The sequence below is a fragment of the Protopterus annectens genome, chromosome 6.part1 (genome assembly GCF_019279795.1).
Source record: "Protopterus annectens isolate FY-2018-M chromosome 6.part1, PAN1.0, whole genome shotgun sequence".
NCBI classification, from domain to species: Eukaryota; Metazoa; Chordata; order Ceratodontiformes; family Protopteridae; genus Protopterus; species Protopterus annectens.
The window spans coordinates 477244861-477263212 of record NC_056738.1 but is presented as its reverse complement, the minus strand read 5'-3'; the positions used below and the strand labels follow the sequence as shown (position 1 = coordinate 477263212).

Sequence of the window (18352 nt, the reverse complement as noted above, 5' to 3'; positions counted from 1 at the left end):
GTACATGTGGGAGTGAATGACCTGAGACATGCCTCTCTGGACTACATGAAAAGAGACATGGAGGAGCTCTCAGATTATGTAGCCCAGGCGGGTATGACCCTAGCCCTGAGCAGCCATCTACCATCACCCGGAATGATACCACAGTACAAACAGAAAATGACTGATTTCAACAATTGGCTAAGTTTCTGGTGTCATTCTAAGGGGATCCAGTATCTGTCTGCCTGGGATGACATGATTAACAGACCTCAATGCTTTGCCAGAGATGGCCTGCATCTGTCACCCCTGGGCTTCTGGATACTGGCCAAGGCTCTTGCCATCCCTATAGTGTCTTTTATAGGCAGTGTTCCAAAGACCAAATTACCACCATAACAGCTACAAACAAATGCAATCTGAGGGTCATGGTGCTCAACCCTAGAAGTCTAAATCTCAAAATGCACTTGCTCGAAGCATTCCTAAAAATGGAGAACATCAACATTTGTGCTGCAACAGAGACCTGGATCAAGGCAGCAGAAAGCACTACCAGGCTATAACTCATTTCACACCTTTCAGCCCCAGAACTTGGACCGAAGCTCCAAAGGCAGTGTGGTATTTCTATATTCATAAAGGATGCACACATCTCCAGACTGGTAGCCCAACATAATGTATCAGAGATACTTCAGGAGCAGCTAGCATTGGGTAAGACAGTGATTCAGGTCATAGCCTGCTATAGGTCCCCAACCATGTCACAAGACTCACACTCCATGTTCCTAAGCACCTTGGAGAATATTAGGGTCCAACCTAACATTCTCATACTGGGCAACTTCAACTACCCCACCATTAACTGGGAAAACTACTCATGTACCAATACACTTGCCCAACGTTTTCTGGAATTCATTAATTCCAATGCCCTGGACCAGTTCATTCTTACCCCCACTAGAGGTAACAACATCCTTGACCTGGTCATTACTAACATGGGCAACCATTGTCCTATACCAGTAGTCAACTCCTCCCTGGTTAGATCTGACCACAATAATCACTTTGGAAATCCACACCCCCCCCAAAGGTAATTACCTTGAAAATCTTCTCCAAAGCTAACTTTGGGCTCCTAAAAACAGAGGTGGTGAACTTCACGGCACCTGGAGAACAGCTGCATGACCACCGAATCATACATTAATGCCCTGCACGATCACGTACAAAAATGCGTGGATCTCGCCAGGTTCCCTATTAGATGAACAAATGCTTAAAATGTTGAGTACAACATACTCAACAGCTTTTAAGCAAACGTTCATCTAAGTGAAACTTAAGAATTTCGAAACAAGGAGTTTCGAAAAGTTATAGTTGGCCAGCCATCAGGAAGCCAATGGCTGACGTCAGAACGGTCACCTTGTCTAGCCGTTCTTACAGTCCTCCACTGTTGTGCGGTCTCATCGTTCGCCCTGTGTAATGTTATGACAGTCGTCCACTGTGGTGTGATTTCGGAATTGGTATATTTAAGTAGGGGAACACAGCCCCCAATGTTGGGAGGAGTGGGGGTCAAAGCCCCCCCACTTTATTTTGTTTGTTGATTTTTTTTGGGGAGGTTTTAATAGTGTACAGTACATACTGCGGTGGTGCAGCGGTAGCATTGTTGCCTCACAGCAAGAGGTTCTCCCATTCGATTCTCGGCTGGAGTGAGGGGAGTGCCTGTTGTGTGGAGCTTGTATGTCCTCCTCGCAGGTTAAGTGGCGTTCCGAAAGACGTGTGAATGGGCGTGCCTTCATTGAAGGTTGGGCGTCGAGCTGGCAACTCTGCACCGTGAAAATCTACTGCCAATCATTAACGGACCGGAGTTCCGCTGTGGCGACCCCTAACTGGGAAAAGCCAAAAGACAACACAACAGTACATTTTAGCCATCAGCTGTTAGCTTCCTGATGGCTGGCCAACTATGAGTTTTTGAAACTCTTTGTTTCGACATCATGGGGTTTTGCTTAGATGAACTTTCACTTAAAAGCTGTCGAGGATGTCGAACTTGACATTTTGTGTTTGTTCATCTAATATAGACCCTCTCGCCATATCCAATAGAACCAAGAAGCTCTCCTTTAAAAAAGAAAGCCAATCTGGTGGTCCCTTGCCATAAACAAACTCTACAACAAAAGGAGGAAACTGATGCAAAATATGGTGAAGTCCCAAGACTGGAAAAACTCCCTTATCAGCCTCAACAAACAGTTGAGATCCTTCATCAAATCCTCTACAGCTAGCTATGAAAACAGAATTGCAGCAGATAGCAAAAACAACCACAAGTCCTTCTATAGTTATGTTAAGAATCTCCATGGCAATACCCAGATTTGCTTGGAGCTATTGCATAATGGCACCTCTTATACCGAGCCAACTGATATTGCCAATATACTGGCTGACAGATTCAGTGGCAACTTCACCCCTCTCTCTCCCATCAAAGGACCAATCACAAAACCAGTAGATTGCAAGTCACCCAGTATTACTGCTGCACAGGTTAAAACAGCACTATCCAGGGCCAAGAATACAGCTTCCATGGGACCTGACAATATCCCTGGCTGTGTTCTACATGAACTACAAAATGAACTGGCACTTCACCTGTGTGCCCTGTTCAATCACAGCGTCACCACAGGCTTTGTCCCTACCAAATGGTGCACTGCTACAGTCATCCCTCTCCACAAAGGAGGAGCAACTACAGACCCTGGGAACTATTGCCCCATTAGCCCAACAAGTCTGATATGCAAAGCTATGGAACACATCATCATGGACCTAATATACAAGGATATAGGGAATCTCCAAACTCTGAATCCTACACAGTTTGGTTTTGTGAAGGGTAGATCTTGCCTGCTCAACCTGGTCGATTTCTTTGAGTCAGTCACCAGAGCTTTGGATGAAGGCAAGGTGGTTCATACAGCCTACCTTGATCTGGCTAGGGCCTTTGGTACCATTCCACACTCAGGAATCAGAGAAAAACTCACTAAGCTAGGTATCAACCCCCATATCACAAGATGGGTTACAAACTGGCTCACAGATAGAACCAGTGCTGACCAGTCTCGAGTGGAGACCCACAGGGTTCAGTCCTGGGTCCTCTCCTGTTTAGTATCTACTTCTCTGAAGTTGAGGCCAACACATAGGGACTCTGGCTGACAAAGTTCACAGATGATTGCAAGTTGGGAGCCATAATTAACTCCAAAAGTGATGTTGATATCCTACAGAAAGGCCTCACTAAGACCAATGACTGGTGTCAGAACCATGGCCTTAAGCTCAATGCCAGAACATGTGTCATCATCCCCTTTGAGAAAAACTCAGTTCCCATGAATTACTACATCAATGGTAGTCCACTGAATACAAAGGGCATCATAGGAGATCTGGGAATACAGATTGAAAGCAACCTTTCTTTTGATCATCACATTGCCACTGTGGTCAGAAAGTCCTCCTATGTGGCACATCTCATTGCTAAGGGTTTTGCATCCAGGAAGAAAGAAGTAATTGTCGCCCTCTATTCTTCCCTCATTAGGCCAATCATGTACAATGTGCCATTTGGCATGTACCTCACTAGACACCTGCAATGACTGGATTGGCCTCAAAGGAACCCCACAAAGAGGATCCTAGGCCTTAAACACTTGTCCTATATGGACAGACTCAAAAAAATCCAACTATTCTCTGTCTCATATCGCCTACTTAGAGGCGATCTCTGCTTGACTTACAAAGCCATGTCTGACCCAGCTGTATTAGAAATGCTACATCTAAAGAAATCCCTCCACACTACACACTCCAGAGACCTCAACTTCATTACCACAATCAACAGAACAAGCTGTAAGGATGAGTTCATAACCCAGAGACTGCCCATGCTATGGAATAGACTTCCCATACATGTCAAGTGGAGCACCTCACCGGCAATCTTCAAGAGAAATCTTGATGAGTGGATGGGAAATAGAAAATTCACCCCAGGTTCACTCCAGTGGCTCTACTCGACAGAGGCACTGGGAACTAAGATCGGATGGCACGATGCCAGGGTAATCCTATGGGCTAGGCTTGTAAAGGCTCCAGGGCCATTAGCCTAGTACACACACCTATGAACCTATAAACATTCATTAACTAATGGAGTTAATAATTTTCATAAGGAACTACTACTTACAACAGGTGTAAGTATATTACTGCAATTAGACAACTGTTAATCAAGGTTAATGTACACAAGATGTAATGTATTTGCATATGGAAATCAAGCTAGGAAAGCATGAACCTGCACAAAATGAAGGCAGAATAGTGTTTCACACTTATGCTGGTAAAACATATGCAAATGCTATTTGTAGCCTGTATCCTGCCACGTTAAAACCGTCACCTTAACCCTGTTTCCAATAAGCTCTTCGGCTTTTTTTGACAGGCCATTGGTACCAACATTCACTACACTATATGTATACCTCGTCCTGATAGTATTTATTATGCTTATCTCCTCCTTACATCTTATGTATTAGTAAATTTGAGCCACAAGACCAGTTTCATTGCAAGTGATCCTCTCTTGCCTATTTTGCTCCCTCTTATTGGCTTGGTGTTTGAGCTTGTAGTTACAATACCCCCTTCTCTTTCCCAACAGTTACTGCCATCTAAATCACCTTCATGCTAGTACTAGTACTCTTCCTGTGTGCAGACTTCCCCAGTCTGCCAATTTTGCTATTTTCTCTGTTTGAACTGACTGCCTCAGATCTCTTCCCCAACCATTCTGCATTCCTTCCTCTCTGCCATTCTGTCCCCTTAACAGTGCTGCCATCCCATCCGAGTGACTGCTCTTCCTGTCCAATTCCTTCATGTGCTATTTGTGGTATAAATCATGCATTTCCAGAACTGAGTCTCTCTAAGGTCACTGCTATCTACAGCTCTCCTTTCACATTGCTTACCCTTCTTTTCTCTTTTGTGGTTGCCCCTCACTCACCTTTCTTTGTACCACTGCCATTGTCTGTTTAATTTTGACAACCTCTTGCCACATCCTCTTGTACTGAACCTTTTTAGTTATTATCATTTATCTTCCAATCACATTTACTGGCTTCCTGATATTTTTCATTTTTTCTATCCCCCATTGTATCCTTTCTGGCCTGCCAAGTCCATCTACTATAGTTTCTAGGTCAATTATTGTTTACTGAAGCTCCCCATTCTCCTACATATCCCCAAAACCTCAGCCACCCAAAAGCACCCTGAGCCAGACACCTTTCCCCGTGTCAAATATTTCCTTTTCTCTCCTCACTTGTAGCTTACACTACTTTTTTATGATGTTCCATTTGTACATGCCTCATGTTTTCTATTGTAATTGCATCTACAGCAACATCTCTTTTTATATCAATATAATTTCAGACTTTCAGTATTCTGTTAATGCAAAACAAAATACATGTTTTACTTACTGGCAAGTGAATATATATATATATATATATATATATATATATATATATATATATATATATATATATATATGTATATAGAAATGTTCATGTGTGGTTTCATTTTTTATACATCAGGAAAATAATCATCTGCTCTGTTGTCCTACTTTAGTAAGAATAATTTTAAAATTCATTTTTCAACCCTTCTAATTAAAACATATTTATTACACAAATTTTAAAAATGCATGTTTTAATAACTAGAGGTAAATACAGTAGCATCCTAATACACAAGCCAGAGGGAATGAAGAATTAATTATTAATTACATACCTGGACAAAGCACATCTTCCATTTTATTAATAAAGTCTTCAGCAACTAACTCTGAGAAATGACTCATGTTGTGTACTTGGTTAGACTGACCACAGGCTATTGATTTCAAAGATTCGCTTTCTTGTGGTTTACGGAACATATCTCCAACTCCGATTGCATTAACTGTCACATCTGAGTTACACAGTACTTTGATCAGGTTTTCATCATCACGTGGGTCATATCGCCCATCTGTGACTACAACAGCAAAGACTTTGGCATGTACACTCCTGATGTCCTTTATCAGTGTGTCATAGGCATAGTGCAGGGCAGATGGGGTAAATGTGCCACCTGCAATCCACTGTAGACGTTTTACTTTTTCTTTAAATGAGGACAGTGAGGTAACACCTGGGTCATTCAAAGGGATGGACTCAAAAGTGCCGTTGTGACTGTACTGCACCAGTCCCACTCTAATACCTGTTAATGGTAAGGAAGAAAAAAATATATATAAATATGTATAAAAATATTCCACTAAAGCATAAAAAAGTCGAGGTAAAACAGATGGCAGCTTCCAGATATGCAGGTTCAGAGACTTTTATTAAAACAAAAATGTAAGCGCTTTCACAGTATTAACTACTGCTTTATCAGACAATTTCACAAGCTAAAATCATTCTATTTAAATACGGAAATCCTACCATGTGATCATCTGTAATTAATTGCATCTAGTTAAACATTTAAACATTTAAAGGTATAGTGATACACATGCAGAAAAGTTTCTAAAACTGTGACTTGTTGCTATAGCAGTAAAGGATGTCTCTCTCTCTCTCTCTCTCTCTCTATATATATATATATATATATATATATACTTATTGCAAAAATAATAATTACATTTTAGACAGGCAATCTATAATCATCACCTTAGTTTCCTAGACTTGAGTATAGGTTTTAATGGGACTTTATCATTTAGTCCCTTTCCCATATCGGCTCTAAGCCTAATTATCCATTTAACTTAATTCACTTCAGTTTTGTTTTTAATGTCCCCCCCTCCTGTCATCTATCCTGTTTGTTTCTATAATTAAAAATGTAAAATTATGTGTATTACCCATTGCCATAACATGCTTCGCTAAAGCGTTTGTGGTAGTCTGCTGTTGTATATCATATAAATGTTCCCTGATTCTAAGTCTAAGCATCCTGTCAGTCTTACCCGCATAAAAGGCATGCCATACCTGTCTTGTTCCTGGCTACTATCTATAAAAAAAAAAAAAAAAATATATATATATATATATATATATATATATATACACACATAGCAGTTGCACTGGTTTACATTTTTGCACATTATGTTTAAAAGGATTGTGGTTCTTTAATACAGACATGCTCATTAGAAGGTTTTAGAGGGTTTTTCATAGACCTAGTTCTGTTATTGTGAGTCTATAAAAATTGTTCCTACAGATACCAGAGAAGCACACAACAAAAAGCTAAGGTGACTCTTTCATCTGGGGCATGAGAATTCAAAATCCATTATAACACTTCTTAAGCTCAGCTATGCACAGATTTGTGACCTACTAGTAAAGATTACATAGTTTGGGATCACTGAATTTGAAGGACTGAATACCCATATACAATGACAATATGTGACATTTTTGATTATAGCGGTATATCTGAAAATAAATTAAATTTTACGGATACAAAGATCACTGAAATCTGAGGCTTTATCTGTATTTTCTTTAATGTTTACATTATGTATTACCTAATGGCATTTCCAGGTGTTTCTGTGGTTACATGCTACAGGTGTCAAATATTGCTTGTTCATGTTTGCATTAATAATTCCAAAACCGTGCTACAAAGTATTTCATTTTAAAGCTTACAAAATGGCAAACATAACTGCATTGATATTTGACCTCTGTCTAGTGTAGATATAGAGATATTAATTGTTCATATAACATTTATTTATAGTCTCATAAATGTTCTGTTTCTTTACATATCTCAAACAACCAAGTGGCACTGACAGAGCTGCTTAGCCTCATATGAAGGCTCCAAGCTGGGTGAACAAATTGCTGCTGATAGTATATGTGTAACTTGAGTAATGGATGAGATATTGTAAGTTGTTTACAAAATACTGAACATTTAATAATCACTGTGATTATTGTGGTTTATAAAATCCAGTTTAAGACCTAAAATCTAAAGAATACTACCACTATGAAAAACAGTTTGTGTGAAGATTTACAATTCTTTATTAATCCCTATGCTTCCAGAGATATGACATTTTTTTTAGAAATGGGAGGATTTTATCAAAAATCTTAGGTTCTGCCCATTGCAAGTTACTTCCAGACCTCTACTGAAGGTAACAAGTTAAAGTGTATGCTTCTTTAGTTACAGGTTCATAGATTCATAAGTATTCCAAGGCCCTTGAATATGATGAGCATTCATGTCTTGCCGATACCTTCTGTCACACTATACCTCCTTCCTCTAGGAAGGCCAGACTAGTCAATCCCAGAGAAAATTTGTTGATAGCCATCCTCTCATTACGTTTATGTTTAAAGAATAGTGAATCTGACTGCTTAATATGTAGGAGAAGTTTAGTCTCAAGGTTTGTGAGGTATTGGGTTCTATACCTCTTCCTCCACCATACTTTATCTGTTAGTGAAGACTCGGGCTCCTGGTTTTAGTACTAGAGGAGATGCTGTACTTGTGGAGAAACAGGAAGTCCTGGACAATTAGCTCACTAATGGTGAAGAATGGCAAGACAGAAATCTCCCCTCAATAATCTGTAACATACAGAATAAAAAAACACAGCTTCCGGCTTCTCTTGGTAGCTCAGTGATTTTAGGCCTGTGATCTTTTTGGTTAGAAACCTTTGGGGTTCTTTCTAATTCTTTCTCATTGTTTGATATCTTTATTGAGGTACATACCAAAGAGAGCACTGTATTCAATAAGTGATCTAATCAATGCCGAGTATGAGGAAGTGAATACCTCATTTTAACTTTGGTATTATTCCACTGGCAATTTACTGTGCTAAAAAAGGGCTTTCCTGACAGCCATTGTCACATGATGTCAAAACCAAAATGCATAGGTCTCTGACAATTTTTTGTCCATTTTACAGAAGTGTGTTGTCTATACAATATGATGAGGGGAGGGATCATCTACCAAAAATAGTGCCACTAAGAGTTTATTAGGGAGAGTTAATACTGGAAGGTTTGGGTATTAGAGGGTGAGTTATCTATTCACAGTTTGCAGTTTTATGCAAACTTTGTTAGCCACAGATCTTGGCTCACTGGAGATCGGAGAAGTAAATATCATGATGGGAAGGTCCCAGTATGGATTCCTGAAGCACACTGGTCACATTCATACTTTATGAGGGGGCACCTGCAGCTCACACTGTGCTGGTTCTTTCAGCCAGTTGGGTCTATATCTTACCATGATGCATGGGTTGATTTTTAAAGAATATAGATTTTGTATGATGCAGAAAATAGAATGGTACTGAAGTCCTTGACCAGGTCAATATATACCAAGGGCACTACATGACCACCATCTACAGTCTGTGTATCCCTTCAAGATAGGTTTATCAGATTAAATAGACAGGAGCTACACTTCACAAAGCCAGACTATTGGGGGTCATGTCTAATAAGATTCTTGATATAGCAGTTCATGAAGACAATTATAAGATGTTCCAAAACTCAAAGGCACCACGTTCAAAAGGTAAAACACAGATTGGCTTGGTAGACACACTGTGTTCTGTCTCTAATGAATACAGCGGGAGGGAAATGGATTTAAACAGCTTAAGAAGAGAGACTTTGAAAAATGATAACTCTATGTTACTTAACAATAACAATTAAATGAGGAGTGTGAGGGAATTAAGTGGGCAGACTATCCTAAGGGGTGGATAACAAGAGATACAATAGGTTTAAGATCACTACTGCAGTGGGAAATTTTTTTAGACACCTACTCTTTTAGTGAATGCCCTGGAACTGCCTAAAAACAATTAGAACACCTGCACTGGCCTATTACTTCCCCCACGAGAAAGAAACTAGGATTTAATACTGACACAGTTAAGCCACTGAGATAGCAAAATGTAGTGCAGCTATTTACTGGAATAACATATATAGACGTAAAGAGACTAACTAAAACATAAACAGACTGTTAAAATGAACCCAGAAACAGAAAAAGAAATGAAAAATGTTATCTTTGCAATGGTATTTTGATCTATAAATGAAGGACACTGCACCTAACCACCCTACAGACACACAAATTGCATTTGATGAGCTCATAAGATGACTTCATGTTCTCATTTTAGCCATAACTCACCAAAAGTATATGGGTGACTTGATCAGCAAGCACATGGGTACTAGCCCTTGGCATAGATCAAAGTCTGGTTTCTGGTAATCTTAATTTTGGAAAAATATTCTTAGACAAAAGTCGCTCATGAAAATGTTTTTCTAATCCCTCACCCCTCCAACTTGTTCAGAATGGGAGTCCCTATCTGTAACCCACAGTTCCTTATGACACACAGACCCCTTGAACATTGCCGGGTGAAGACTTTCTGCTATGACTAATGCAAAAAGATTCAGCTTCCCTGCCACTTTAATTGAAAACAGGCATAAACTTAGAATTCCAAATAATTGCTTAAAAAACAAAATTAAAACACTGTTCAATACATATTTAATGTAGCACAGCTAAAGACAGTAAAGTATTATTTTTTGATTAGTTTTAACCTGTTGGTGAAGTAGGATCTTTTGCAATTGTACCCAACCGGCTAACCACATCGATGACAAAGTTTTTCTCCAAGGTGAAATTCGTATGGCCAATACTTTCAGAACTGTCAATTATAAACACAATATTCAAAGCACCACATCGTTTCTCACAATCTGTGAATGAAAAAAAGATAAGATTAATAATGCTAAAGCATGGTAAGAGTTCTTAGTTGTTTTAGAGTTCTAGAATAAGAAAGTACAATTAAATTGTCAAAATTACTTTTGAAGCAAAACATGATTTACATACATAAGACTATTGTTATGCCTGTAATTATATTATCTTATATTTGAATTTCTAAATGTTTAAGATCCTTAAAAGTTGCATATAATATTTTACAAAAACAGGCTCTGAAAACTGTATTTCTGTCTTTTTACCAGATGATAAATTGATGTCTTTTGATCTACACTTTATATGTTCCACGTCTGGGCAAAGACTGAAATAATACATTTAATTGTTTTCCAATATTAAATATATATTTAATATGTATGTAAAGACAATGATAAAAGTAATATTTAAAAAAACAGCCATTCAACTAATTACAGCTACTTCTACAAAATGCTGGTTAAAGTCAATGATGCAAAAATGTAATGTATTTTTGTTATTACTTTCAAAATTGTACAGCCATTGACTTTAGAACACTAACTACATTCATTTCATCATTCACACCTGAAAATCATTGGGCATCTAACCTTATCTGCCATTTTATTTCTTGTACTTCCAAACTGTTCTGCCAGTCCCCACCCCTTTCATCTAAGGTAATTCTCTCAATCAGGAAAAAAACAAAAAAAATCTTGATTTTTTTCACAATTGAACAACTTTATTATCAGTTAAGACATAGGCAAATATATATTAACAGAAAAGAAAACAAACCCTATTAACATTTTCCATTTAAATACAATATACATCACATATATTTTCTTTGCTATTATCATCAGCCCAACATTACAAAAAATTGCTGAATTCCTGTCTTCCCTTATAACTCACTCTTCCTCTACCTCCTCTTGAATATTACTATGCATACATTGTTCCAACAATTTCCATTTATTTCTATGTAATTTGCTCCTTCCTTTTTCAAAAGATCCCTCTTCCTGTTTTTTTATCTCCTTTATAATATTTAGTACCTCAAATACAGTTGGTGTAGGCTTGATTTCCATTTTCTAGCAATTGCTTTTTTGGCAGCCAATAGAATTAAACTTAATAGGCCTTACTATGTCTAGGAAATTGAGATTCTGTAGCCCAGCTGAAATGAATCAGTTTGTCTCCTGCTCACCCAATATTTCTGGTAGAGTACTTTGAAGAGACCTTTTAAAATTTGGAAACTTATTACAACCTCAAAACATATGTTCCCAGTTACCTCTTTCTACTTCATCACACCTCCAGTATTTGTGATCTACCTGACAATAATTCTTTGAAGTCTACTTGGGGTATAAACATACCTATTGAAAACACTTCCAAGTAAAGATCCTAAACCTTCTGGACTTGATTGCTTACTTGAGAGCCATACATATGTCTTCTCATTGTTTTCTTGTAGACTGATTTTCCAGTCTCTTTTCTCAATGTATTTTGACCTCCTCTGATTAATTCTTATAGTCATCATGCAATATTTTATATGCCCTACTAATTATCCCTTTTTAACAGTTGCATCTGTTCTAGATTCAACAAAAAAATTTACCAGAGCAGATTTTTCACTTAAAATTCACCTATCTCTTTCTCTTTGCCTGCAATGCGTGATCAAGGCCTGGAAGGAGAAAGCAGTCTCTAGCTTGCAATCTAAATGTCTTCTTGGCCTCATCCCACTCTATTACCATTCCTGCTTGAGGTATTTGCTCCCAGTATCTTGCGATAACAATAGTCCTTTGCCATGTTTTTCCAGTAAATTCCAGCCCCCTCTTGCCAATTTTCTGAGTCCTACTTGCAGGCATCCCTATTGGTAAAATCTCCTTTCTCTATTCTCATGCTGCTGGCTTGCTCCTTAGAATATTTTCTGCTACTTTAGGAAAATAATATTCTGTATGGTTATTATCTTTAAGGACCTACATCAATAATCTTAATTTCTCCTTATTTCTAACTCCCTTCCTGCTTTATCATCATTCTCTTTAACTTTGATTTATAACCTTTTGTTTGTGTTATCTATATGAGCATTAGTTGTGTAGCTCTAAAATATCCCTTCAATTCAGATAAACTTAAACCACCTTGTTCTTTTGGAAGGATCAACTTATCCAACTTAAGTTTTGCTCTCTTTCCCTACCAGATAAATTCCTTCATTTCTTTATGAATTATGGTTCACAACTTCTCCTCAGGTTGATAAAAACATGTCTGAACTGTATTCAGAACAATAAGGACTAAAACATTTTCACTGTTTGTATCTTACTATCCATATGCATAAATAAAAGTTTCCAGTTTCTCACTTTTTGTAATATGTTTTGTTTAGTCTCTTCCCACATATCCTTGGCTGCTAAAACAGAAGCCATTTTAATCCATACTCTTAAATACTTCATCTTATTTGCCCATAAATATGGGTATTGCTGAACCAATATGTGTGTGGGTTCATGTACATTGACTTTTTTGTGCAACATCTCTGTTAACAAAAGTTGTGTTGTTCATGGGTCTTGTCTTAACAAAAGTAAATTTTATTCAGGGATTGCTTACTAATATCTAACTTTAACATTAATTAGTTATAATACATGTTGCCTTGAGGGCGGCACAGAGATACAAAGGTTAGTATCCTCTCCAGTCCTTGATTCTCCAGCAGAAGCCCTGACTGGGAATCATTCTGTGTACAGCCTGCATGCTTCTGCTCTTCCCATATGAGTTTTTGCTGAGGTATGTGTTTTAACCCCATATCTCAAAGGCATGCCAACAGGTAAACCAGTAATCATCTAAACTGTCCACAAGAGCATGCATGTGTGTGTGTGTGTGTGTGTGTGTGTGTGTGTGTGTGTGTGTGTGTGTGTGTGTGTGTGTGTGTGTGTGTGTGTGTGTATCATTGGATGACAGATATTCCATCAAGACTTGCTTTCTGCCTTATGGCCAATTACTTGCTCAGATAGGCACCAGCTACAAGGTTACACTGAGTAAGAGAATAAAGCAGCACTGAAATATAAATGCAATGAGCTATTTACAGAATCTGTCAGTATTTATATGATCAAAGGTATAGAATAGCATGTCAGATTTTAAACATAGTAAAATGGCACAACCCGGTTTAAACAATGTTTTGTCATGGCTGCACAAGTATGCAAACAAAAATATAATAGTCTGCTTTCTAGTAAGGCATTTTCCATTGTTTAGCACAGGTCACCAACAGGAGTGAGCCTCCACTACTATTGTTTTAGGGACGGTAAACCAGCTTTTCAAGAAATACATCCCCAAGTAAAAAAATAAATAAATAAAATGAGGATGTTTAAAAAAAGGAGGAAATATTTTTTAGAATCAAGTGAGACAGTGGTGTTTATGTAATGTGGTGTGTGTGTGTGTGTGTGTGTGTGTGTGTGTGTGTGTGTGTGTGTGTGTGTGTGTGTGTGTGTGTGTGTAAAGAACATTAAAACCCAGTACATTGAAAACATTGCATCAAGATAGTTGAAAGCAAGGTCAATCTCATTTGAATAGGTCAAACATGAATCTAGTATGGACTATACTTGCAATTTCAAGAAAGTGTATAAAAGAAGATGGAATACAAACACAATACCAACTTTGGAAGACTTCTACAGCCTACTGAAGATCACGGCATTATTGGAAATTAAATTTAAAGAACTAAGAATTTATCCAAAGCCATTTATCAACAACCCTTGGGGAAAAGTCTTATTGTTTAACACTATGCAATAATTGATCAGACATTCTGATAATGGATTTGGCATATTTATAAAGTAACTATATACATTAAGATCTGTTATAGTATCAGGCTAATGTAAATAGTGTACATAGTTACTTAAGATGTTATGCATAAATCTATGGAATTCATTCAAATGTATTTGGAAAAATAAAAAAAAAATTAGAAAGATTTAGATTTAGAAAAATTAGCAAGGTTAAAAGCAATATCATTGAAAAAAAAATCAAAAATATTTAAAAAAAATAAGATTACCTGCCTCCCCACATTGAAGGCATTACCCTCCACACTGCCTTACTTAAATATATAAACTCCATAATCTCATGGCTGCAGAGAAAGGCCAATAACAAAATCAAGAATTCATTCTGCTCTCTCTCTCTGCAGTCCTGTGCTCCACAGGGATAAATTCAAACTGTGGCAGCGATTCCAAGAAAATGGAAACATGTCGGCCGGGATTCAGTAATCCTCCGTGTAAGACTAAATAAGTCTTACATGGAAACTGCAGCCTAAGAGTATGACATCAGCGAGCCATGCATATTCATGAGGGTGCGCTGACTGAACTCTAAGGCTAACACGGAGCATGCACGAGTGCAGGGGGCGTGTCAAACTGCCGAGCAGTCCATATAACCACGCCCCCGCAAGTGCCTAAATCTGCAAATGTCACCAGATATGAGCGAGTCCGCTCAAATGTGTATATCCCCAACACTACACTCCCCCACATTCAAAACCCCTGTACAAATAAAATAAAATAAAATGCAAAACAATTTTTTTTTATTCCCGATATAGCTGCCCATATTTGCATGTGTGTGCGCGGGTTTGCCCATTGCTTAGCTACAGTTAGCAGTTTAGATATCGAAGAGGATAATAAACCACTTACATGCAAATTAAGCCAAACAGTGGTAGAGCCTTTGCACAAAGAGACGGCATTCCCAGTTCGAGTCCTACCACTCCCCTTTCCATTTTCTGTAGGAAATCTGTGCATAAAAATAATTCCTGACATTTACCTTTTAAATTTTAGTAAAATGCATTGAAATGGCCTATGTAGTAGTGAACGATATTTTAAATATATATAAGAAGGTGAAACGGTCATGCATACTAATGAATGCATAAGTAACCTATCTTAAGCAATGTGAAGCACTGCTAAGCAACATTTACCAGGATTAAGCACATTTAAGAATAATTGCCAATAGCTAAGCACTGCTTTAACTAGCGCAATGGCTTTGCATGGAGCTGCGCATCACGCCAGCTAGCGCAAACAAAACATGTTTGCGCGAAGCTGCGCACTGCGCCAACTAGCGCAACATCGGGCAACGTAGAGCAATGTTGGGCAAAGTTGAGCAAAGTCGGCTAAACACAGCCAGACCTCCTAGCCGGTCAGGCCAGTAGTAAAATAAAAAGCAATGACAGGCCTCAAACCTGGAATACTGTGCACCATAATCACAGTATTGAACCACTAAGCCATGACAGCTTTTGCTGCTCATGCACTGTCAACATACATATACATATTAGTCAAAGTTTACTCAGTGCTAAGCAGGTGTGCACTCAGCTGAGATTTTTAAAAACCGGCCAATCACAAATAAGTGTGGGAAATGAGGCATATTTAAGCTCCATAGGTGGGAATAATTGCCATAACTGGTTGTAGCTCCCATTTGCAGTCAGAATGGCCCGTGTTGGAGAGGGCACTTGTTTTCAAGCGCAACGGTGGGGCATTGAGGAGTCAAAAGTAATGGTTTGGCTCCTCGTCCATCATCATGATGCAAGACTCCTGCAGGGCCAGTTTCAAGGCACTGAGTACAAAGCGGAAGCCTGGAACCATCTAGCACATGATCTCACCAGTGCCACAGGCATCCCTCGGACTGGTGAGCAGGTTAGACACCACTACGCAGACCTGAAGAGACACAAGCAGGACCAACTGAACCAATGGATACAGGAGGTCCATGGGAATGAAAATGCCCCACTACTGAGTAGGTAGCCATGGAATGGAGTATGTAAGAATTGCTATTGTAGTCTATATTATGGATAGGTATGTCTCAATATCCCTTCATTTACTTCACAGCTGCAGGTGTCTGTGCTGCGAATCAGCAAGCCTATGCAGATAGGCTGCTAAGACTGCACCACCAGGCAGCTTAGTAATTATTCTGCATGTATTGTTATATAAAATAAGTGAGAGAGCCTGAAAAAAAGTGTTGTAGCCCAATAACAAAGGGATAATAAGTCCTGAATAATTTCTCTGCATGGTCTGTTATATAAAATAAGTGAAAGATCCTGAAAAAGAGTGTTGTAACCCATTAATAAAGGTATAATACATCTTGAATAAGTCTTCTGCATGCACTGTAATATCAAATAAATGAGAGAGCCTCTAGAAAAGTGTGTAATGTAATTAATAAAGGTATAATTCCTGGAGTGTGTCCGTGTCACTTAGTTCTAAATGTTGTTGTACTTTTGCATTATATAAATAGTACTGTTGTATTAAGCGCTGTCAACCCACACTTGGGCAGGCCCATATAAAGTGGATGAAGGGAGTGCCAGTAGCTGTGAAGCATATATACAGTCCTCAACTGTTGGTTAATGGCTGGCATGCATAGGTAAATCTGGCACACGAGTAGCTTGTTAATGTGTTCCCCAGAAATGACAGTGTGCTGCTAGAAATATAGGGGGCTGTAGAAATATAACTGATAATGTCACCTGAACACATCCAGATATGTAGATATATAAATATAAATAAAAAATATAAATACGTAGCAGTAACATCTGCATCCTGGACAGTTTGTATGTCAGATACAGGTCAGGTATACAAGGAACTAGCAAAACTCATTTCACAACTTAATGGACTTTGCCTAGTGTAATAATACATGTAGGGGATATATACCTGCAGTCAATAGGAATGTAGTGTAAACTATAAGTACATATAAGATGTTAATGTAGGTATCTTTTTACACCCTACTGTATGTGCATAAACAACGCAATTCCACACCTCAATGGGTATGTCTAATCTCAAAACATTTGTTGGGACATATGTCCTATTGGTTTATAAATATCTGCATTTACTTTGATGCATGTGCCCTGTTCAAACACTACAATATTGGTGGCCTGTTGCCACCAATCAATCCTGCATGCTGTTGGAATGTCCACTGCTATTCTAAATATGCATGTGCTATGCTTGCTGTTCAACTGTTGGAACTCTGGTGTGTTGGGTTAATGGGAATATTACTGCATGCTGTTACAACAAATTTGGAATTCTGTTGGCTGTTACCAACCCATATTGTCATTAAATCCTCCTAAACATAAAATGGATGGGAAGGCCGGTCCCAGCAGACCCACCTGTCCCACCTCAGCTGGCAATGGCACCTGGCACCAGCAGGTCCAGTGTCCAGCCCGGGACCTCCTCCTCCATTGGCCCTGTGCCAACTTCAGGTGGAAGCGCTTCAGGGGATGGGGCTTATCCCCCTTGTGCAAGCGTGGCCAAAGGAGGGCCACCTATCACCCTCCGAATGGTCCAGGCTGTGGTGCGTAGGGAGATTGAGTGTTCAGTCGCTGATCCTCTACACCAGCTCAAGGCAAGAGTGGTGCGACTCACGGGTGAGCCTGCCCCTCCTACGCAGCCTCCAGCACAGCCACCATCTGGGCTGTGAAGGTGCAGTGGTGACTGCCCATGGGTGGGGATCTCAGTTCCACTGTTGCCATCTGTGGGCTCATGGGCTTGCGATTTCCAAACATCCTTCCCCATCAATGGTGTTCACCCACCCCATGTGTCATATTCCACCCCTGTATGTGTCTTGTTTGTCATGTCTGTTTACCTCCCCAACATACCTCCCCAAATATACTTACTTCCCCTACCCCACATTCCACTCTCACCGGAAAAAAAAATGGCCAATCTGCTCCCACAAAAAAATTACACCCCAAACATAGCTGCCCATTTTGCACACATGTCTGCTGGACACATAAACTGAAATTTAATTGGCAGTACAACATACTTTGTTGTCCTCACCCCTCTCTCATGGGTGGAAGGGTTCAAATTTCCCTCCAAATTTCTAGTATATGCACAGCTGTTGCTGTTAAAGAAATTGGCAGCTATGGACCCTCCCTACACCAGTCCTGCACATCCTGAGCTGTTTTCCCTACTGTCTTTCCCTC

At 39.1% G+C, this 18352-nt stretch overlaps 1 protein-coding gene across 2 annotated transcripts in view; it reads right to left on the bottom strand.

Annotated features, from left to right (window-relative positions):
* Window positions 1-18352, bottom strand: part of COL6A2 (collagen type VI alpha 2 chain) — a 253069-nt gene that overhangs the window by 69614 nt on the left and 165103 nt on the right. For both annotated transcript variants that reach the window (XM_044075925.1, XM_044075924.1), the window contains exons 25-26: window positions 10356-10508; window positions 5668-6120 (exon numbers count right to left, since the gene is read on the bottom strand). In XM_044075925.1, coding sequence (XP_043931860.1) covers window positions 5668-6120; window positions 10356-10508 — 606 coding nt within the window. The remainder of the gene's footprint in view (window positions 1-5667; window positions 6121-10355; window positions 10509-18352) is intronic.